Source organism: Dermacentor andersoni, chromosome 4, assembly GCF_023375885.2.
Source record: "Dermacentor andersoni chromosome 4, qqDerAnde1_hic_scaffold, whole genome shotgun sequence".
Taxonomy (NCBI): Eukaryota; Metazoa; Arthropoda; class Arachnida; order Ixodida; family Ixodidae; genus Dermacentor; species Dermacentor andersoni.
In genome coordinates this window covers 218,439,189-218,462,650 of record NC_092817.1, presented here as the reverse complement: position 1 = coordinate 218,462,650, position 23,462 = coordinate 218,439,189, and the positions used below count along the sequence as shown (strand labels likewise).

The 23,462-nt window shown below is 48.2% G+C and overlaps 1 protein-coding gene across 1 annotated transcript in view; it reads left to right on the top strand.

Annotated features, from left to right (window-relative positions):
• Positions 1-8,921: 8,921 nt before the first annotated feature.
• The window catches only part of LOC126538447 (uncharacterized), a 432,420-nt gene continuing 417,879 nt past the window's right edge, over positions 8,922-23,462 (top strand). Inside the window, exon 1 of the mRNA XM_050185288.3 lies at positions 8,922-9,082. Within this exon, the coding sequence (XP_050041245.2) occupies positions 9,037-9,082 (46 nt within the window). The 5' untranslated portion in view covers positions 8,922-9,036. The remainder of the gene's footprint in view (positions 9,083-23,462) is intronic.

The following is a 23,462-nucleotide window of genomic DNA, read 5'->3' as shown; positions in this document are numbered from 1 at the left end:
TCTGTCTAGCCTGCTATGACACTGACCTTGGTAGTGCGTATACATGGTATGGCTTTCGCTTGACGACACATAACCAATGTCTTCAAGCTCTTGTTGCCTTACAATCGAACTTAAAAGCAACGCAGTTTTATGACACACACTAGTCAACTTAGATTTATCTTCTGGAAAGCAAACGCAATTAAAATCACCCAGTAATATGACATGCCTTTCACAATTGAAGTACTGCTGAACATCACAAAAAAGACTTCCCGCTCCCGCGCTACGTTTGGAGCATAAACACATATAGCCCTCCAAGGCATCTCTGAAAAAGTGAAATCGCAGAGGACCATTCTACCATCCTCAGATGACGTAACGGCTTCAACTACAGCAATCCTGCTACGCAAAAGAATAAGGCAGCCGCCAGACCTGCCCGCCGCGTGACATACACTTACGGTATATCTGGTGCGGAAAACGTTAACCATTTGCTCCGTGTATTCATAAGTTGCAATTTTTGTTTCTTGAATGGCCAATAAATCAATATTTATTGTCAATAAGAATGTGGTTTACTTGACATTGCTTTCTACGACCGCTAAGTCCACGCACGTTCAACGTCGCAGCACAAAGACCAGTCTAAAGATTAGCTGCGATATAACGGGAGGAGTATCTAAACCAATTACCGCACATCGTTCGTCTCACATCTGCTACGATGACTCGACTGTCTGGGGAGGCGGACCATGGTTTTCTGGACTTGATGATAGTGATCTAAATAAAGGAAGGACGCTTGATTCTGCAACCCGTGAAGGAGCACGGCGAAGCGTCGTCAGGGGAGAGGGAGTGGGAAGTGAAAGTTTATAGAGAAAGAGGGAGGATGTGGCCTAATAGACTCCACTGTGCGCGATAGGTGGCAGTCCTCAGTAAGGTTGCCAGCGTTGTAGCGGGCGCTTATAGGGTGTCTATTCCCGTGGAACTTATAAACTCCAGCAGGCTTCGCAGCGCAGGAAGGTGTCGACACACCGGGAACAGCCGGTCAGTCTCTGTGGCCGCTGGAAGGCCGTGGAGTCTGTAGGTGTTGATCACTGTGGAGCGTTCGTGCGCCAAGGATGGGCAGGCACAGAGAAGGTGCTACAGAGTCTCGGGGTCCCCGAACTTCTTGCAGGAAGGTGACGTGGCGCGGCCATTGGCCTACAGCCGGGCCGCAGTCCAGGTGCAGCCAGTCCGCAAGCGCAGGAGTGTGGAACGGTCTCTTCTGGAGAGGCCGTTCTCCGGAAGTGGCTTGGAGGCCCTACCACTAGCCACTCGGGGGTCCGGGTGAATAGAGCTGAGCAGGCACCGTAGCTGGTGTCTCGTGTAGTCCGAAGCCGCTACCGCTCTGGTAACCGGGACTACATCATGATGGGCAGCTTTGGCCTAGGCATCCGCCTCCTCGTTACCGACTACCCCGACATGTGAGGGCAGCCAGTGGAAGGATATTGGGATTCCGGCGGTGTCTAGCCTTTAACTTGGCAAGCAGCAGCACCACTGTAAGTCCTGCCTGCCGTGGATTGACGAGGGCCTGGAGCGCTGGCTTGGAGTCGCACACCACCGCGACCGGCTGCTGGGGAAGGTGCTCAGCAAGGAGGTCGGCAGCCAGGTGCAACCCCGCGAGCTCAGCTGCAGTAGAGCTTGCTGTAAACGGGAGCCTACACTGCCATTGACAGGCGAGAGTTGGAACTGTGCATGCCGCTGCGGCCGACCCGCTGGGGAGGACTGAACCATCCGTGAACACCAGCAGGTGTCCTTCCAACTCCTCCTGGAGCTTGCAGGCTGCTGCCTGCTGCAGGGCTGCTCGTGGTGCTCTCCGCTTGGCTATCCCCTTGAGGGAGAGATGCACATCCGGAGGTCCATGATGTTGAGGAGGAAAAGCCACTGCCACAGGTAGTTGAGGAACTGTCGCCTCATAGAGGCGACACAGGCTGCCCATACGTGAAGCCGGCAGGCTCCGGAGCCGTCTAGGAGAGCCTGGCCGTCTGGTGCGCGATGTAGCCTGTCAATATGCCCCAGTCCCCGTTGCAACATGAGCAGTGACAGTGGCCATTCGCCGGCCTAAGCCAGTGTTGCGGCGATCTTGGAGTGCCTTGGAAGCCCCAGGACATTTCTGATGGCCGTCCTGTGCAGAACCTCTAGTTGTGCTTTCCTCGCATGCGTCAGGGAAACCAGCGGCAGGGCATACAACAAGGACGATGTGCTCTACGTTCAGCCCTGCGCCTGGCAGCTCGTAGCTGCAGGTGCCGAATGTCTGGTGCTGGTTGGCCCTCCTACGCAGTGGACCAGACTGTGGCTGCGCGGCCGCTGTCCGCCACGAGCTGCAGGAAGTCTGTGGTACTGGTGTCCTGCTGGCACAGCTTACGGAAAGCACTCCAATCGACAGTGGCGTACACGCGCGTCCTGGGTGTCTTGCCCCTGAACGGGGCCAGCACGATAGGGAAGTGGTCGGACCCCCAAATGTCCGGTTGCGGTGTCCATGTGTATCGGCAGCCCTCAGTGGCCAGGCTCACGTCAATTGCCGTGCTGATGGCATGGGATGTGCGCCGGACGAAAGTAGGAGCCCCGGTGTTTAGAACCTTCAGACCCAGCTGGTTAACAACGTCCACAACGCCCCTACCTCGCCCGCCGCAGCGGCGACTGCCCCAGATGGTGTGGTGAGCATTGATGTCTCCGCAGAGGACGAAGTCTCTGCCGAGACGTCGGGCTAGCTGTAGCAGGCACGAGGGATTCCAGGGCCGGCACGGTCAGATATACACGCTGGCCACAGTGGTGTCAATGTCTCCAAGACGCACACGAACAGCACAGCATTCGAGCGGTCCTCCAGTCAGATCCGCCACATCGACCTCAGCTTGCAGCACACCCGCCCGCACGTACACCGCACAGCGGGGAAGTCCCTGTGGATGTTCTTTGTTGAAACATGGGGTCGCCGTGCAGGGTTGCAGCGTGCACGAAGTGCGGCTGCTGTAGCCTACGTAGCCAGGTAGACGCAAATCATCTGCAGTCGCGTACACCTCCTGCAAAGCAAGTACGTCGTAGTCGCTCTGCAGGAGGTGCAAGGAGAGGTCTGCTTGTCACCGCTGCAACGAGTGCGTGTTCCACTGAAGCACGCTCGGCCGGCGACGGTGGTTCCCAGCAAGGTTTCTGGACTTCAGAGCACAATGACGACGGCCGACGCACATCCTGCCCACAAACCTTAGTCTCCAGACCCCAACAATTTTGCTATCCCAGGAACGCTTCCGCTAACGTGGAGGAGTCTGGGTTGTAGCTGGAACGCCGGGCTTGGGCTTGTACGCCGGTCGACGTCCCGGGGTAGCTTTCGGTGGAGGCTCGTCACTCCCGGTCTCTTGATCCTTTTCCTCGTGCTCATCCGCCTCTTCGTAAAGCCTCTGAGCAGGTGCACTACTTGACGTTGGCATCACGGTGTTGTCAGTGTCGTGCTGTTCCCCGGTGGTCTCTTCTGCTGATGCGCAAGTTTCTTTGGCCTCTTTTACCTCGACCTCTATCAAGTTAGTTGGTTTTACCGTGTCATCTCATAGGTCTTTCCAGCCGTCCGGTGACTTGGCTTCACTAATAGTTGTTGCCTTCTTCAGGGGCGTTAACACCGAGGGCTGGGTCTCTTTCCCTGCGCTTGCGGCTTCCACTGTGACGACCACGTCCATCAAGTGAGCTGTGACATCTCCTTCAATGCGGGGCCTGTCACTGCGGCATAGGTTCGGACGCACTGGGTCTCGTCGTGGCCGAAACGATGACAAAGCCCACAGCGTGGTACACGGCACTCGCGTCGTATGTGCCCGATACCGCGGCATCGGCGGCAGAGGGGAGCTCTGCCAGGGACGTGCATGAGCGCAACATCTTCCCCTACTCGCAGCTGGTGGGGTGAATCCTCAGTGGTGACGGCCACTTTCAGCTTAATAGTAACAGAACGGGTGTCAACGCATCCTTGTACCCGTTACCTGTCCCTGGTGATCTCAGTCACCTTTCCAAAAGGCGACAAAGCAGTGCGAACGTCGTCGTCAGGTACACCGTGAAGAAGCCAGTAGAGCTTGATACGGACACCTCGGTCACACGGGTCGACGACCACACAGCGGTGGTCCTTGACATGAAAAGCGTCTGCGGCGATAATTTTCTTTTTCTCTTCTTCGTCCTTGAAAGTCACCGCCCACAGATGGTCCATTTGATATGCACCCAGCGCAACCACTTCCGGCATGAGAGACACCCGTGTAGGAGCGTCTCAGAAATGTTCCACTCTGTAAGGCACTCCTCGCTGTGCAGGGCCCAGGCAGTCACTCTAAGGCTTCTGCAAACAAGCACTTACCCGAGCCCCACGGCGCTGCACACAATGTACCCCGAACGGTTCCCAAGCCCGGACTGCCCTCTGTGTGGTGATTATGCGGACTTCGAACATGTCCTGTGGGGCTGCGCCTCTGCCGGTCCCCCTTTCACTCAAGAGGAAATGATGAAGTTAATTAAGGCCCAGGATCAGACCTCTCAAATCCTGGCAGTCCAGAGGGCTCGCGAGAGGGCCGTCAGGTTTCACCTGATGGTCCCCGAGTGGGCCTAGCCAGGTGACGTGGAGCTTGCTTACGTCTATAGTGGACCGAATAAAGTTGTTTCTCTCTCTCTCTCTCTCTGTAAGGCCTCGCCGAAACGTCACCATGTAAGAAAACCGTATCCAGAACGGACGCACCTGTTGGCAGCGTTGGTAAAATCATTTGGTAATCCTGGCCTGGTTTTTCAGTTGGCCTGATACCGCGGCTTAAAAGGGTCGCCGAAGCCGCTCGTGAAGAGCCCGGCATTTCGCGTCCACTCACCTCGGTGGCTAAAGGGGAAGTGAAAAGATGTACGCGAACGGATAATTTGTCATGTCAAAATCGAGATAAGTTTTAGTTTAGCAGAGCTACTTCTCGCACAGACATGGTAGATGCGCTATCGCCCAGCAACTCAAACTCACGCCTGTACTAGAACGAAAAATTTGCTCTCCTTATTTAGTAGCATGCTCGGAAGTGCCACAACATCGATTTTCACTTGCGATTGGTATTTTAACTTCGAAAGAAGTCCTAACTGAACCGCCGACCCGGGGCGCTGTATGGTCTGTTACTGCCGATTTCGATAGCCGTTTCTTGCTCTTCACGCGAGGGATATGCAACGTTTTCTTAGTTCAGTGATGCCTTTGACTCAACACGTCTGTCTCGTCATATATCTTCGTCAGAGAAGCACAGGCTAGTGCTGGGAGCCTTTGGCGGCAGCACATACACCTGTGTTTATGACGCGTCACATCGGCGGTCAGCGCTTCTTGTGCTGGCACTGTAGACATGAAAAAATGGTTTATTTAAGAACACCGATGGGAAAGCTGTAACATAGAGTGATTTATCTTTGTGAGACTTCTTGATTTCTGAACATAGAAGCGCCGATGGCGTGCAGACGGACTCGGTGGATACGGCCTAAGCTTCGGTGGGGAGCGATCTCTGCACCGGTAGCTGATGAAAACTAAAATGTGTGCATTTGAGCCTCAGAACTTTTTTTAGTACAATATGGAAAGCGGAAGAGCACGAATCACCTTAGCTTTGCTATCGGTGCGATAATATCAGTCGGCGGTAGGCTTCGAACTCGGGATCCGTTCGCGCGCGTCTGAACGACTTCTGCATTTCATGTCCACTCCACAACACTCCGACAACATTGACAATTCCCAGTCATATGTTACGTGCGAACTACTCAAAAACGCGGCGTCCTCTGCGTTTGCGGGGTTTCGTTCAAGAATTTAGCTATCCGCCCAGTCAAAAGGGAAAATGCAAAAAAAAACGAAAGCGATCTTCTGTATCAAATGTGCATGAATAAACAGGGCAGCTGAAATTGTAGAAAGGATTTAATATTCAGCAGTGCTCGTCCTCGCGCACTGGAACGAGCGCGGCACAAACACAACCAGCGCAGTTTCCAGTGCGAACCAGCGAACTTAAGCGAGAACCAGCGCCTTTGCCCCCTTCCCTTTAAAGAGGGATAAATAAAGTTTTTCGTCATCATCATCGTCATCATCATCATCAGCGCCTGTACAGCACAAACCAGTGCGCCCCACTGTCATGGCAGCGGAACCAGCGTCTCTTCCAGTATGAGCCAGCTCTTATCCAGCATTCTCACTGGGGTCCCAGTGAGTCCCAGCGAGCGCAAGCGTACCCAGTGCGATCCAGTGGCAAAAAACGCGCTGGTTTCAGACTGGTAGGCCCTGGAAGACGCTGGTTTTTGCAATAGGGTGACTCGAAACAAAGTATTTATTCTTTCAAGCAGTGTGTGTAGGTACCACTTTGCAAGAACGAGAAAACAGGTGGATGTAGCATGGGTGGAAGTGAAAAGAATGCAATCAATCTGATGAGAATGAAATTTTTTTCGGAAGGAGTGAAGTAGAAGAAATTAAGGCGTACGCAAGGGTCGGCACTCTTGTGGATGTGAAAAGCTTCAGAGATTAGCCGTGCGCACTCATAATGCTAGGTTGATAGTATGGAGCAATCTTTATGGAGTGTCTCAAAGCCACATTCAACGCTATGCAATGACTGGTGGCTATCTCTTGGTTGCGTACTGACCTTATCTGAGGGTTCGCGTATGCGGTCATTCACACATGGCCCGTTTTTCGACATAAGAACATCCGCAACATTGCAATGCTACATAAACTGCTGTCTGTGCTATCTTTCAGCAACTTCTTTTTATTAGCAATCTCACGATTGACCTTTCGGCAGAGTCTACCAGGTTCATTTGTGGCAGCGAACGGCAGCCTAACGCCTACCCTGTTATCCAGCATCTTCCGATTGTGTCATGTCGTCTGCACGTAAGGAATTGCAGCAACCTTTTGCTGCGAGCGGCTCTCAGCAGCGGCTCCCAGATTCTTGGTTTTGAAATCAGCTACTAGGCCCGCAGCGAAGCTCGTCAAAAGCTTTCAGAGGAAGCGCGAGCGGCCTAATTACACGGAGAAATCGGCGACCACTGCGCCAGTTTTGTTCGGTTTAAAAGATCTAGTGAATATTAGTTGCGAATATGATTGCGGTCGTTAAGTTTTAATAAAAATTGGCCACAACGCAAATTTCCAGGAAACCAAACTATACAGTTCAAAAATTTGTAAGTCAGCAACAAAAAACGATTCTGTAAATTGCACATAATTGTACATCTAAAGCGGGCACAAGCGATATATATGTATATATATATATATATATATATATATATATATATATATATATATATATATATATATATATATATATATATATATATATATATACTGTGCTCTGACGAAGGCGGGTCCACCAGCTGAAAACGTTCAGTAACTAAGTCTTCCTAAAAGTTCGTCGTCTCGTTCCTGCGTATACATACATACATACATACATACATACATACATACATACATACATACATACATACATACATGCTCTGAAATAAACTATTAAAATGGGAGCAGAACATTTGCAAAACCCTTGTAATCAGTTTAAGAAATTCACGTAAGATATCAATTCACATATGTCCACCCTGGATGCTCTAAGGGATGCGGCTTACAGAACTGGGACATCTGTTCTTAGTGCAGAGCTACGACATTGTAAACTTTGTGCATCTCACGTTTCGAGGTTACCAATTTGCGAGTCTTCTTTTACAGAAATACAGGCCCTAAATTGAAATTTCACTTCCAGCAGTACCTAGAATATAACTTTTTTTTCTCCAATGCCACAAAAATATAGAAAGGTCCGCCCAGTCGTTATTTCAGAAAAGCGTTTCTGCGTTTTGCGTGCATTTGACTGGGGGGCATCGGAGTTCTGCCCGAGCTAAAGCTTCCTAGATATAGCCTATTAGTTTCAGCCTTTCCACTTGGGATGCGAAGCTTGTTCTCACTTGCTGATCGCAAGACCTGCTAAGGGACGCTTTCATGCACGCTTCTGCGATTCGCAGCTTCACTATCTTTAAGTTATATGAGGTGTATGAAGGGAGGCGCTTGCAAGACATTGAGCTAACATGCATGGTATTGAGCGAAAAAGAGCTCCACATATAAAAATTGTAAGTTACATTTAGACAGAAGCTCAGTGGTCAATTCTAGGGCACTTATTCTGAGATTATCATGCCACATATAACTGCAGCAGATTGCTGGGCGCCAGAAGGGTTAGTGCGGCAAAAAAATTAAGAAGTCATCAATGTGCTTCCTCGTTGCCACTGGAACGATGTGTTGTGCGTTCTGCTCAAGATGGCATTACGTGTTCTACTAAATATGGCGTTGCGGACGTTCACGTGGTTCAGGTGCCAAGCGTGCTGACAGCGTCGGTCTGCATCGGATGACCCCTCATCGTGTACACACAGCGCGCGTGGGGACACGCAAAGCGCAACATTGAAATGTGTAATCGCATGCCCTGAGCAGCAAATGCTTCCCATTAACACAGACTCCCACGATGCGTTGTGCATGCTCCACTTTTGCACGTCCACCCTGGACTAGTCGGCAGAGCTCGTGTAGATCTGCACTTGAAATCCTAATAAGCCGGCCTGCCTCGATATTCGAGTTGCGACTACGCTCACAAAGCTTTCCACACAGCGAGCGCGTGTTGCGTGGGAGCAACAGCGCGGTGACAGCGACGATGCGGCCAAAACGGTAACTAGCAATGCAGCGAAGAAAGCTTTCTCAACATGGATGGGGTCAGTCGCCAGCTGGGCGCATTACCAGGCTGTTTTTATCCACGGTAGCGCACAAAAGCGGGTAAGTTTAGCCCGTTTTCTTTCGGCCTACCGTCGGCTCTTGTCACAATGGCGCAAGGCCTGCACAATGGGGGAACAACGCCAGCGCTGCCGGCGGATCATCTGGACACTTTCACCGACGGCGCGCAAACCGGTTGCTCGCGACTCGGTGGCCTCGATCGGCGGCGCGGCTTCTTCGGCCGCCAGAAGCGGCCCATTCGCCGACGCTGCCGCCATGAGTGCAGGCTCCCCGGATTACCCCTGCTGCTCCCGCGGCGACCTCCGCAGCTGAGCCCGTGTGTGTGTGTGTGCGTGTGTGTGTGTGTCTTGGACCACTGCAGGATGCCCGCTCGTCTCTTCCTCCTCGCCTGCCTGCTGTTCGCCGACGGTGAGTGCGGACCCTGGGCTGCACGACAGCTTGCTGCATGCGCATACCACGTCGTGATAACTAGTCACGCTCCGTAACAGGCGTAGTTACAACTCCAGTGTGCTGTGCAACGGACCCGTGGATAATTGCTTAACTGTTGTCGCTCAGCACTGCTCGACAGTGCACTGTCCTTCGCAAAATGTGAACGGCAAGAAAAGAAATGTAGTAATTTTTAATGTTAGAAGGAACGACTTATTTTTCTAGACTTTCTGCTATATTTCAAGCGATGTGGCAAAACGAAACTCGCAGTTAGTATTCCACAGGGCACGGCTGGGAACGGCGAGTGGCGAGTTATGACAGTGCAAGCCTATTTGCGGCGTCGGACCCATTCAGCAGAATTAGCGATGCAGGCAGCATAGAAGTGGGGTACACGGCGCGCCGTACTTATTGAACGAGGTTGCGCGAAGTCGTCTGCCAACCGGGCATGTCGCTAGGCCTGATGCTGTTTTGGCCCAGAAATATTCAGTGTATGTGCTGTGACAGATTGCACAGGGAGAAGAAACATCCGTATTTGGACTACATCTGTCATGCTTTTCGGTATATCCCGACAACGGAACCAGTCAGCGAATTTTAAGTTTACACTTGATGCCGGCCGTGCTCATTTGGTTTTAAAACAGTCGACTCCTCAATCATCCTTCCTGCATCGTTGTCATTGGTTACATCGGGTATTCGTGCTAGAAGTGGTGCTCTAATCTTTTGGTTGCCTGTGCTTCGGTCGGTTCGGAACTTCAAGAACACCTGCTGAGAGATCAATATTTATTTATTTATTGTCTTCTACTCTTCCTTAACTAGTTTCGTTCGATCGCGTCTAATGTACACAGTGGTCCTTGTAGCATGCGTGTGATAAAATGCATTCGTGTGTATCGTTTTTAAGCATCTCTTCTTTTGTGACGCAATAGAAAGCATACCATTCGGAGTGTCTAGACAAGCAGTTTCCCTTCAGAAAGCGAGAAGTTTTAAAAACATTATTTTTTATTTCCTGTAACCTCTTTAAAAAAGTAGTAAGGAGTAGGAATTGAATTCTGGGGTATTCCGTACGAAAAGCATGATTTGATTATGAAACGCGCCGTAGTGGGGGCTCCGGATTAATCACGATCACCAGGGGAACCCGATGCACGGCCGTTTTCGCCCTCACCTAAACGCGGCCGTCGCGGGTGGTATTTGATGCGTCGACTTCGTGCTTAGCAGCGCAACACCACAGCCGATAAGCCACCGCGACGGGCAGTAAGCACGAGGGTTGCCCATTTTCGAATGGACCAAGCCGAGATGGTGAGAGGGAACGGGGAAGCAGCTGGTGAGGAGGGAAGTGACAGAGGTTGCCATGCCGTATTGCCACAATGTTGTGCACAATTTTTCAGTCCTACCATATCGCAATTTGCTGCAAGAAAGGTGCAGTAGTTGCCTGATAGCGCTATACTGCCAGTACAGATGGAGGTACTCAGAATGATTAGAGCCTACAGCAGAATAGAACGACGACAAAAGGAAAACTCCCTTCACAGTGACACAGAAAATGCAATAGAAGAGAAAGGAGAAGAATGAGCGACTGAGCTATCGGGCATTATAAAATTTCTGGTTTATTTATTGTTATCCAGTACGAAATAAGTAGCCGGGAAAGTAGCCAGGATCGAATCTCGACTCGAGGCTTTTATTCGCAAGTCCTGCGAAATTTGGGATGGTTGACGCCCGCAACACTGACTACTGGATGCGATGGTGATGCTATGCCACTAAAGGTGAAAAACTGGCAGCTCAGAGGGTGTCGGCAGGAAGCATATTTTACTTTGTGTGAAACAATGAAATCAGGACCCCAATAGCCGTCATCAGCAAGTTATTGAGTACATTGTTAGTCACCTGTAATGTCACGTATTTCGTACAGCCGCCGTTTGTGTACACTGCATTTTTTTATTGGCGCTGCTGCCGAAATGCAGGACTTTTGCGCCATGATCTAGAACCCGCAGACCGCGAATGCGACAGCAACTTTCGCACCGCTCTCCACACCCGGCGTGCTACTCCGCTCATTGGCATATTATGCAGTGGCGGCGCCTTCAGCCAATCAGAGAGGCAGCTGTTTGGTCTAGTCCGAGCTTACAAGATGACGTATTTCACAAAACGGTGGAATTTGGCCACGTCCAGGATAACAGTCTCGTGCTGTTGCGCGCAACGTGTCCAGAGGTCAGACTTGATGCACCACTCTGTTCATCTGCACCAAGGCAGCGATATTTTTCAACACGCGCTGACTGCAAAGGGGAAAGAAATTAATCTATGTCGCGAGAAAATTAGAAGCGCATAAAATACAATATTAAGCAACGCATCAATGTATCCAACCAAAATAACTATACCTATGCAGGCTTTACTCACATGACGGTGCACAGTTTGTTTTACATTGATTTACCGTCGATTGACTGCATCAACCATTCTTGCGCTGCTTTTAGAGCCAACGTGATAATAGCTAACTGAAGCGAACAGTGGCGTAAAAGTCGAACTAGAGAGCAAAGCGAGCATCCGATACAGGAGACGCTCGGTGGCTGCGCGTGTTGGCCGCAAGTCCACGTGTGCCAACCGGTTATTGTATTCATGGTCAAGTATTGCAGCTTGAGGCGAACTGTGCATGTTTCCACGCTCTCGGAGGGTTGAGGGGCGTTTGTTATTCCTGTCGCCGATGGGTAGACGAACGTGCAAGAATGTAGTCCTGACCGACGCAACCATAGTTTTGCTATCGAACTCTAAGGTCGATTCCTTGTTCTCTTTTTCCTTTACTGGTGGCTTTCTTTAACAATATCGTAGCGTTTAAGAATTTTTGCGTTTTTTGTTTCAATACGTATTCGCTGAAAAAGAATTCCTTGTTTCTCAAGGTCCATTATAGGTTAGGTACCTCAAAGAGTTCGAATTATTTACCCTGGACAACCTTTTCGTTGTCTTAAATAAAATTCTGAATGAATGAAAAAAATTCTGGAAATTTTCTACATTGCAATAGTAAAATTAGTGTCGTAGGTTTTCACTTGAAGGCCGTATTTATGGGTTCATCTGTCAGTCAGAGGTATGCATATTTTGGAATAGCAATTATATGGACATTCCAGGTGAATTTTTGCCGTCGTCGTCAGCTTCGGCGTTGCCGTGATGTTCCTTATAAAGTCCAACTGCGATAACATCAAGGCAGCACGCAGTGTGCATGGTTATTGATCAGCGTGAAAACAACGGACGACGCACTTAGGCGCACTTAGGACGAGCGCTGGGGCCCTATAACGTAAAGCTATTCCAATATCTTCTTTATTGCAATTTTCTGACGTCAAATTTACGTAACCGCTGACGGGAAGCATCGGATGGGGACCCGCAGCCTTGCCTGAACCGCTGAATCAAATGCTCTCCTCGTTTAGAGGCGGTCACTTTTGTTCGCTTTCAAAACGAGTAGCATTGCCTTCATTCAGCGGTTTTTCGTATCTAGTTGGCTGACAAGAGGCGAGGAGCCCGCTCAAGTGGTGAGTGCTGCTCAAGTGCCGAGCCGGCTTCGTAAAATCAGATATCCGGATGCAGATGAAGCTGCCAGCGTCTGCAATTGGTCCGCCTTCCCTTATTGAGCTTGTGGTGGCTTGCCTGAAGTCGCGGCGGCGTCCAACGCACAGTTAAAAATGCCACTAGAACGGATCCTCAGCTAATAAAAGTTGCCAGAGTGATGTCGTATACGTGCCAAAAGGGCTGGATAACGTTATATGGCCACGCGAAAGGTTTTGTTAAGCACAAATAAACCCATGCTCTCCGACAGCTGCCAGTAGCCAGTGCGCAGGCGATCGCCGGCAGCCATCTTCTATTCCTTTCGGAACGGGGCAGTCTCCGGTTATTCAAAGTTTTTTTCGGCATGCATCTTTAACGTGTACACGCCACTTTAACGCAATGGGTTTTCGCGGTTTTGTCACGTTGAGTGACAGACAAGTGAAGTGGGTGTAGCCTGAAACATTTTTACCGATAGTGGAAGCCTAATTGTGAAATTGAAAGCATATTTAGCGCCAGCGAAAAGAGACAGAAGGGAGACTACAACCACAATACACTAACTTCGACAACTTTATTTTCATGAAACAACCACCTATTTAACCCATGCACAGTGGCGCCACATCATCCTAATTTTCAGCTTTTCAAAAAAAGCCGTCCCTTATCTAACAAGTCGACCGAAGGGGCGCTAACACACGTATCACTATTCCGACAGAAATAATCTCTCGCACATCTTTGTGATTCGCAAGAACCCCGCAGGACCCATACACCAGCGCACAGCCGCATTCCTGACAATGAGTTGACAGATGACCGTATTGCTTCTGACGTTTAGACTATGTTCTCGTCTAGACTATGTTCTGGCACTAAATATGCTTTCAGTGTCAGTTTACCAACACGCACAACGAATGGCAATAATGGGTAAAGGCGGCGAATCAAAAATAACTATTTTTCTTTTGTTTGGACTAGTGATGCATAATCAGTGTATACACGTCATACCAGATGTGGATTAATCGCGGTTTTCGGGACGCACGTGACAGATAGGCGCAGTTTATGACCAATCGCGGAGGGCTCATTGAAGAACAGAAACGCTTGGAGTAAGTAGCTTTACGTTGTAGCGCCCTGATCAGCGCTCGTCCTTCGACCTTGTTTTCGTTCTGATTAATAGGTGTGCATCCTTTCCCACTCGCCCATCTTGCTGCAAGTGCGAGGCTTGTGAGGGTGAGCCGGGAGGGGATGGTGCGGCGGTGTTTACCCCAAAGGGAGGCGATGGTGCGCGCGCCTCGAACGAGTGATGATGATGATGATAGCAACTTTATTGTACCGCCGGATAAGGAGGCCCCCGTCCCCGGCACACAGGCCTTGGGGACGGGGGCCGGAACCTCCGCGATTAGAAGCAAGCAAAGAGGTCTTGACTCTTCGCGGCTTCTTCCGCCAGGCGGATGGCGTGTCGCTGTGGAGTAGGGTCCTCGCTCCGCAGCAGGGCTTCCCAGGCTTCTGTACAATTTATGTTTGTATAGGCCCCTGGCGAGCTAGCGCATTCCCAGATTATGTGATCGAGGGTCCCTCTCGCCCCACAGTGTTTGCACTTATCATTTTCTCGATCATGCATAACATGGTATGGGTTTACGAAGTTCCCAGCTTGCAGGCGCCGCCATGCGACTGCCTCTCTATTGTTTAGACTTTTATCCGCTGGTGGCACCAGTCTCCTGCGTAGCCGATAATTTTTGACAATCTCCGTATAATTTTGCAGACGCTCGTCCATGTTCCGGCAGTCGGGCGGTTCCCCAGCCACCCGGAAGTAGAGAGCTCGGGCTAACTCGTGGGCCGCCTCGTCGCCAGGAACGGACGTGTGTGCAGGGGTCCAAATTAGGCCAATTTTTCTGTTCAGCCGTCTACTGGCCAGAACCCTTGCCGCTTCCGGCGAGATCCTACCCTTTCCAAAATTCCAGACGGGCGTTTTGCTATCGCTAATTATGAAATTCGCTTCCGTTCCCACGCAAGCGAGCGCAACTTCTTCAGCCGTTTCCGAGTTGCGGCTTCTAATGGTGGATACGGGGGCACCTCGGCCGTCGACCACCGAGGCGACCGCATCCACGTGCGCAACCGACTTGCTGAATCGAAGCGTTTGATTCTGCTCTCCCTCCTCTCCGTGTTGAATATGGGATGCATGTTACGAGGGAGGTGGGGAATGATTAGATTTTCTAACGCCACCTGCTACGTCATCAGTCGGAGGCGTCTCTCCTCCGCGCCGGAACCGCGTTGTGCTGCGGCGCCTCACACACCTTTGCGCGCAGCCACAGGTTGTCTCCCATTTCTCGTGCTCTCCTTAATGGCGTCATTGCCCTTCTCAGAACAAGATCCCGACTTTTAATAATGGCGTGACATTAGCATCACCATGCCTAACAAGTGCTGTGTTTGCAACTGTCGGGCTAATTATGACCTAGGATGCAAGGGGCGTGTGTTAGCTTTCCTCGGGAGAATCCTCTGTTCAAAAAGTAGGTACTCTTTACATCACAAGAAGATCTCACTCCTTTTCAGGTTGTCAGGAACATAATTAGGATGGATCCGCGAGCCTTTTATTTTTATGTTGATCGCAGAGCATCTTTTCAAGCAATCAGAGATGTTTAAAATATTAAGCTCGTACAACTTCCCAGACATGCTTACACTTTATTACGAGAAGGTCATTTTCCCTCGACATTAAAATACTGAGTGTGAACCTTGTCTTGCTAATATATAATACTGTTCCCCTGGCCTTAGAGCCATCGGCACGAAGCACAACCTGTCAAACAGACATTTGCTGAGGTTATACTGAAATGGTAGAAGGATGTCAACACGAAAACTTCGCGATAAGGAAAACAGCTAGGAGACCACTATCCAGAACCAGTGTTTTCAGTAGACGATCTAAACGTCAACTTCCTCCATATACTCCTTCAGTGGCTAGAACTGTGGAAGAAAAAAAAGGATGAACTACGATATTATTATTAGTAGTAGTAGTATGGTGAAGCGAGAAGTTTATACATCCCAAAAATATTTAACGATTTGGCCGATGAATTCTTCTTGGCAACTTCGAAAAAACAGTTGAAGAAATTATTGATCAAATGTTGAAATTTAGTCCTGATCTTTACTTAAGTTGTTTATGTGTTTCTCTTTATTTACTATGTCATTTTCTGTTAACGGGTAATAACTACCAAGCATTCTTCTCAAAGTTGAAAAATAAACGCGTTATTATGTAGATGTCTACCTTTTCACTTTTTATGTAGATATGTAACCACATCGATGTACCGGCTCTGCCGGGCCTAGTCGCACAAGTCCTCGTGGACTTCGACGGGCCCGCTTCTTTGTTTTACTTTCGGATGCGTGTCAATAAATATTATTATTATTATTATTATTATTATTATTAGTTTTCCCTAGTTAAAAAAATTATTTAAAAATATTATTAAAAATTATTAAAAGTTTTCCCTAGTTTTGCTTTTGGATGTGTGTCAATAAATACTACTATTATTATTATTATTATTATTACTACTACTACTATTATTATTCGCCTTTGGAGTTCATCGGTTTTTTCTTGACGGTTGGTTGTGATAAGCCGATTGTGCGATGGTCATGTGACAGAGTGCCCTTCATAAATTAGAGCCCCGTTCTTTCGAGTAAACAGTTCGCAGTCCAGCCTCTTTCCTGTCTTCTTGTATGCTCCCTATGTGCGTCTTCTTTTTTGGTTGGTTTTTTTCCTAATATGGCTTATACCTTCGTATAGGCGTCAAATAATTTGCTATCGAAATCAATTCATCGGTTTTAGGATGAAACTGTGACTTTTTTATTCATGTCTTAGTAACGGTTTATGTAATAATAATAAAGTCTTAGTATATTAAAAGACGTTTTTTTTTTTGCCGCAATTGAACACACACAAAAGGAAGACACATAAAGACAACACGGGCGGTTGTCTTTATGTGCCTTCCTTTTGTGTGTGTTCAATTGCGGCGAAAAAACATGTCTTTTAGCTAGCACCAACAAGGCCAACAAGCAGTGCTGTTGCAACATATTCCTTAGTATGTTAATTTTGATCAATAATTTCACTGCTAAAATTTTCAATACGTTTATATTGATCTCTAAAAGTATTGTTATTCGATTACCTGTGCCTTATTTGTTTATATGTATGCTTAGTAAAAATATCCTGAATTTTGTAGGTATTTTAGATTTCTGCGATTAGAACTTCAATGTATGGGTTTTGGAGGGGGTTCCCTGGATATAGGAAGACAATGTGAAATTTCGACTTCACTACGTCGTCTCACGTGACAACACCGTTCGAAATGAAAACGTGGTGAACGGAGTGTGCTCAGACAGCACCTGACCGGAGGGATCCTTACGAACGAAGGTAGGCTGTGAGCGACTAGGCATTGCGGAGCCCTGGTTTAATTTATACTCGGTTGAAAGGCTACATTAGTATTCCGCCATTCCATAACCGCCTCCAGAGGCTTCGGAGAAGCAAGGTCTTTGGGATCGTACATCGCCGCAGTAGCAAGAAGCAACACAGCGCTGTCGCGGTTCCTGAAATCAACCAGAAAGCAGTGCTTAAGTTTCCGTATGCGTTCCCAGATTGCTTGAACTCCTTCCTGCCCATTTTTTCCCAGTGTTGGGTATCGCTGCCTTTCTCCTTCGCGCACGTATAAGCGGAGTCGGAAGACAGCTTGTGCTGGTTTGTTTTTCAAGGAATGGCTGTCCCTAGTGGAAAATTCATGACGCTCACCAGTTTGTTGGAAGTTACCACACCGCAGGGCCATATGCATTATCCCGGACCAGGACGAATTTTTCAACTGCGAAGCTTTCTTTTTGAGAAATACGTATGGACTTACTTTGTAGCTTCGCGCTACAGTAAGGTATGCGGATGACACTTTTTCTCTTTCATGAACCCTTCTCCACATTACGGACTTCCGCACAACTGATCTCTTTCAAGGGGCTTCCGAAAGCAGCACGTAGTTTAAAAACTGCCAAAAACTCTCTTCGAGAAGCCTTATTATTCAGGGCAGCAGAAATGAAAACAATCCAAAAAGCAAACTTACATGAAAGTATCTCCGTTTAATGTTTATGCTGCATCAAATAAGTAGACTTCTTAAAGAGAGTTGCTGGCAGTGCTTTTGTACTCCGTACTTCTTCCATAGCCCAGACGTGTGCATCACGGCATCTCGACGACGACGTGTGCGGGACTGCTACATGACGACTACATGACGACGATGGAATGATGATGGCATGATTACGACGGCGTGATGAGGACGGTATAATGACCTGTTGCAGTGAGATGATCACGATGGCATTACAACGAATCACAGCCGAATGAAGTGTATAAAATGACAGAATAACAATGATGGAATGTTGACGACGGCGTGTTCGTTTTGGAGCCCACGTCCCTGCTTACGTGCTTCACCGTGTCGTAGCTGGCCGCCCCGGTTTACGCAATATTGGGCCCCGGTTGGCACTATACACGGTGCCGGCCAATCGTAGAAAACAGCACGTCCATAGAAGTATCAGGTATATCAACCGAAATACCGACTGGCCCGCATCATCCACGCGAAACTCGTGAACTTAGGAAAAAAAGCTTTCTTTTGAAGACAGGTACTCGAAAACCTCAGAACGCCATAAATAATTCACTATGCTAGTAACATCTTGGTGAGGTCTAGTTGGTTCATCTTTAGTACTACTCACAAACAGCGCGACTGCTATGGAAAGAAGAATGATGGGTGTAACGTTAAGGGATAAGAAAAGAGCAGATTGGATGAGGGAAAAAACGCGAGTTAATGACATCTTAGTTAAATGAAGGAAAAGAAATGGGCAGGACATGTAATGAGGAGGGAAGATAGCTGACGGTAATTAAGCGTTATGGCCTGGATTCCAAGAGAAGGGAAGCGTAGCATGGGGCGGTAGAAAGTTAGGTGGGCGGATGAGATTAAGAAGTTTACAGGTACATCATGGCCACGATTATCACATGACCGTGGTAGTTGGAGAAGTATGCGGGAAGCCTTTGCCCTGCGATGGGCGTAACCAGGCTGATGATGATGATTATGATGATGATGATGAGCCATTGCATTTTTGTTTGCTTTGGAGGGTAGGAGCGATTGCTGCTGATGATAACTGTTCATGGACGAACACAAAAAATGCCGACCACCGCGAGGCTAACAGCTGCGCTGTAAAAAACAGATAAAAAACAAAGCCGGAATAACAAAACATGCTTGGTCTCTATAGGCTGTAGTATGTACAAACAAACAAACAAACAAACAAACAAACAAACAGGTGCATAATGAGCAGTGATCCAGCAGCAACATGAAATTGAGAGAGAGCACATATACGAACAGAGAGAGAAATTATGAGAAACTAAGAAAGGAACACAGCTAGAACGAAGGCTGAAGAGAAGGTGCGAAGCTTGGAACAGAAAGAAAAGACGTTTTGAAAGATATCAAGAGGGAGAAAATGGCAGTTGTGTGACTATAATTTGAACATTGTGCAGAGGCGAGTGTTTTCCGAAAGAGGCAGAAGCTTGGAATGGTCTATGTTTCCTGGCAGTCTTCTGGCGGAACCCGCAATGAAAAAGGAGCTAGTAGATCCGTTTATGGCATAATTCATTAATAATGTGAAAAAAAAAATCAATGACGATTACGATTCTCCCTAATGCAAAATTTGAGCGCAGCTCTAGATATGTTCTCATTTCACGGGTCAATATTTTGTATTATGATTACAAGGCTTATTCGGAAGAGAATGCTGCGAGTGGCGCGTTTTGTTTCCGCACAGACGACGCACGCTACGCTGGCGCCATATCGGAGCAATCGGAGCCACCCAGCCCGTCTTGCGCGACACTACGCTTTTCTTCTCACCCTTTCGCTCCACCAACGACGAGAGCGGCCCTTCGTCGCGGCGAAATTGTGCCACCAATGTCAGCGGTGACAACACCCAAGGGAGCGTCACATCGAGCCTTACTCGCAGCTGTTCGCTATCGCCCCGTGCAGGAGCAGTGATACACGTCACACACGCTGGTACCGCGGCCTGACCTCAGCAGCTGACGCCACGGATAAGCGTAGCCGTCCCCACGCCAGCCTGGCCCCCTGTCGGCAGCGCAGGTGAGATCGCCGACACGGCGGCGCGTGCCGTGGCTATAGAGTTTCTCACTATAACACCTACAGGAAAATCTGGCCCCACCATCTATGGGAGTTTCTGAAGGGGCGCTGTGCCGTCGTGGGAATGACGACATATGTGTCTGTGAGGCTTGTGTTGGCTGGTGTTGTAAGATGCATCGTCTAAAACGTGGATATGGCTACACAAATAACGCGTTCTTAAAGTAAAATCTTCATAAGTTGTTTCCGTTCACGTATATCACATCTTCCGGTGAAGATTACTCACCTACAATGCATAACCAATCGAAGAAAAGCAAGAACAGACGACAAATTGTTCCAAAGCGAGCACAGATCTTGTCGTCTGTCCTCCAACTTTGGCGACCCGCTGATACATTTTACGTTTCATATAATTGTACATGCAACAACAAGTTCTCATAGTTAAACAAAACATGTTTTTGTGTAATAATAAAGCCGAAACACCTTTTTTACGTCCAGCTTTAGTAGGAAATTAATCATTGTGACCGACGGAACGGAGCTTGCCTGGCTCTCCGAGAACAGTGCCAATCCGAAGTCACAATATACCGGCATTTCCATGCATACCACAGCGCACCAGCGCCAGATTTCTCTCTAGGTAATACAGTGAGAAACTCTGTGGCCTTGGCCGCCTACGACTCGGCGCATGCGCAGGCCAATTCCCCTCAACTCCTTCACTTCCGGTAGCCTCCTCTTCCGCTTTCTTCCTCACGCGCTCTGCTTTCATATACGGCTGCGCAACGCGTTCGCTATGATCCTATGCTCGTCGGCTACGAGGTACAACACTGCCCACGCACACCGGCGATCAACGCAGGAACGGGCGCTTATTTGTTGCGCTCCAAGGAGGACGTGCGTGTGATTACATCGTTAGCTGAGTGACGAAAGTGTAGGATAATTATGCGAACTTGAAAGGTTTTTGGTGTGCGAAGTTAGAACACAATGCTTATGTGTGCCCATGAAATTTTTCTTCTCATGCTCGATTGAAGTGCAATTTTAATTTCTTGGGTCATTCCACGACACTAAGGAGCATTGATGTAATGGAAAACATATGGGTGTGAACAATTTGAGAAAGGGAAGTGGGGTGCGTAATTCTCGTGCGATATAATAATAATAATAATGATAATAATAAGCCTTGTCATGATCGACCTAAGTTTTCCAAGAAGCCACTGACTACCACATGTGCCGACGGGCCCCACGCAGCTGCCACGGTTGATGTTCTCCCCTCACCATTCACTTCGCTTCAAGACAGCAACGTCGCCCTCCTGACCGTCACGAAGTGGCCAATTATCGATGAAAGGGTCCTCGTCGAGAACTCACGGGGGAAAGCATCGACGACAGGCGCGCGCCTCCGATTGTGACACGTTGGGGACAGGTGCACCTCGTACACGAGTAGCTCGTTGAAGACATGGGCAACCCGAGCCGAATGCTGGCGACCAGTGAGGAGCGATAGAGGTGGGGAACGGTTCAGCGTTTGCGATTGGCCAGTGGATGCCCTCAACGAAGGAAATGGGGTTATTTTAGATTATTAGATCAGAACCACTCGAGGCTCGGATAAGAGTCCCAACCATGTACCGCCCCGGCTTCGTCGTCATTTGCTGATTCTTGCGGTGAAGACCCACCTCACCCGGTCGCGATCGTATCAGCCTACTTGTTAAATTTCAGCCAAATACACAAAGAGCCCCATAAACTTTAGGGCCTACGTGTGAGGCAGGACTGTCCACGGGTAATGTGTGGTGATGATGAAACTATATGCGCACTTATATATACACACATATACAGACGCGTACACGCATATGAATAAAGACCGTGTTGTTTGAATGTGTATATGCACAAAAGAACTAGAAGAAAAAGAAACAGTGGTAAGAAGCCGTTCATGTCTCTATACCTTAAGCATACATCTACATAGAAACAAAAAGCTCACAAGTCAACAAATACTACAGGGCCAACGTCTCGAGAGAAGACAATACGCTCCTCCGCACAAAGCGTCTCAATAAACTCCAGGCAAGGGACTGGCGCCGCCTGGAAACGAACACATACCCACACTTGTCTCGTCTACACGCAATCTCCCCAAACAGATATACGTCCCGGACATGTCCCTGGTGTAGCAACCGCACAGCGACACTCGCGCACATTACACACGAATGCACCGACCATCCGGGCGACGCAATTTCCCCACAAGTCAAAGCACACACACTCACTACGTGGTCTTGGGAGGCGAGACTCGCCGAACTGGACCTGGGAAGCCAACTGGCGACCCTCGACCATGCCCGGCGAGCCGCGATCGCCAGTGTAGCCCTGTCAGAGGGAACCACCCAGGAATAGCCCGCGCGACGACATCTGTAATAATAAAGTTCCACCTTCTCCTCTTGACCAGTGATAACATACGCCGCTAGATAAGTTCTATACAAGACAATCTCCCTCCATGTTGCCATTTCTCTTATCCTCTGTAGGTAATCAGTCTATATTTGAAGATAACCAATTTTGTATGAACTTATCTACTTGCTTGTATGGCGTGAACGTATGCATTGCACCTAGCAGGTTGAAGCATTATGTTCACTGGGGCTGGGTATCCTGAAAAAAAAAAAAAAAAGAAACGGTGCGAGCAACGGACAGCGCTTCGTTGTATGTGCTTACTGACCCCCATTGAAATTGACTAGCACATAGAAAGAATGTGTTCTTTTTCGAAAATATATAAATGCTCTGGGAATAGCATATGTGCCTAGTGACACCGGGGGACGTGAATAAGCACTTAGTCTTTTAACCTTGGAAGAAAAGTAATGGTGACAGATACCTAATTGATATTGATATGTACACAAAACCGAAACCTGCAGCAAAACCGAATTGGGCAGCACTCAATGAATTAAACTGATCACAGTCATGCTCAGGTGCACTATTGCTTTCAGTAAACTATGAAAGAAACAACTCTAATTGGTCATTAGTTTTTGTATAAAGCTTTTAACCTTTAACCTAGCGCCTGTCATTTTCGGCTGCTGTGTGTGTCTTGCAGTGCGCTTATTTTCCGTCGATCTGCAATGTACCATCTAGCCGGTATGCAGGTGTTGTTAAACAACCTTTCATCGGCAGCGGCCTTACAATGTTAACTTTCAAGTGTTTTTAATTTCGCAGGTTTTTACTGTTTCATTTCTAATATACTTTCGCACTGTTTTGAGAGTATCATAATTGCTGTAACGTCGCCATTTCTTACAGCAGCAAAACGAGGTAATTTAGTGAGGTTCACTGCTCGAAAAACATCCCATAACCCGGACTGTCACACAGGCATATTTCAAATTTCAAAATTCTTATCATAGTGTGTTGGCTTAAGCTTGTTTCTAATAATGATAACCGAGTCAGTAAAATTCTGCTTGATATCACACGTGAATTGCGCTACTGGTAGCCTTGCTAAAGCGTCCAGAATTGTATTATCTATGTTTTTTTAGTGGCCGTCTTATTCATAAGGCTCCGTGTTTTCCGGTGTTACGGCTACAAGCAGAGAATTTGTATTCATGGTAGCGGTTCTTGGCCAGCGTTATCTGAGGAGGAAACTTGTCCCTAATTTGTTTATATTCCTCTCTTACAGTAGTGTCTTTTGGTTTATCTTGACATTTTCTGAGAAACTTCCTTTTATGAAAACTGTTCCTTGGACTGTTATTATTTCTCTTCTTGAGCAACACCTTCTTCTGAAAATATCCGTATATTTCTTGTCATTCTTTTCTAAAGACTTTGTAAGTCTT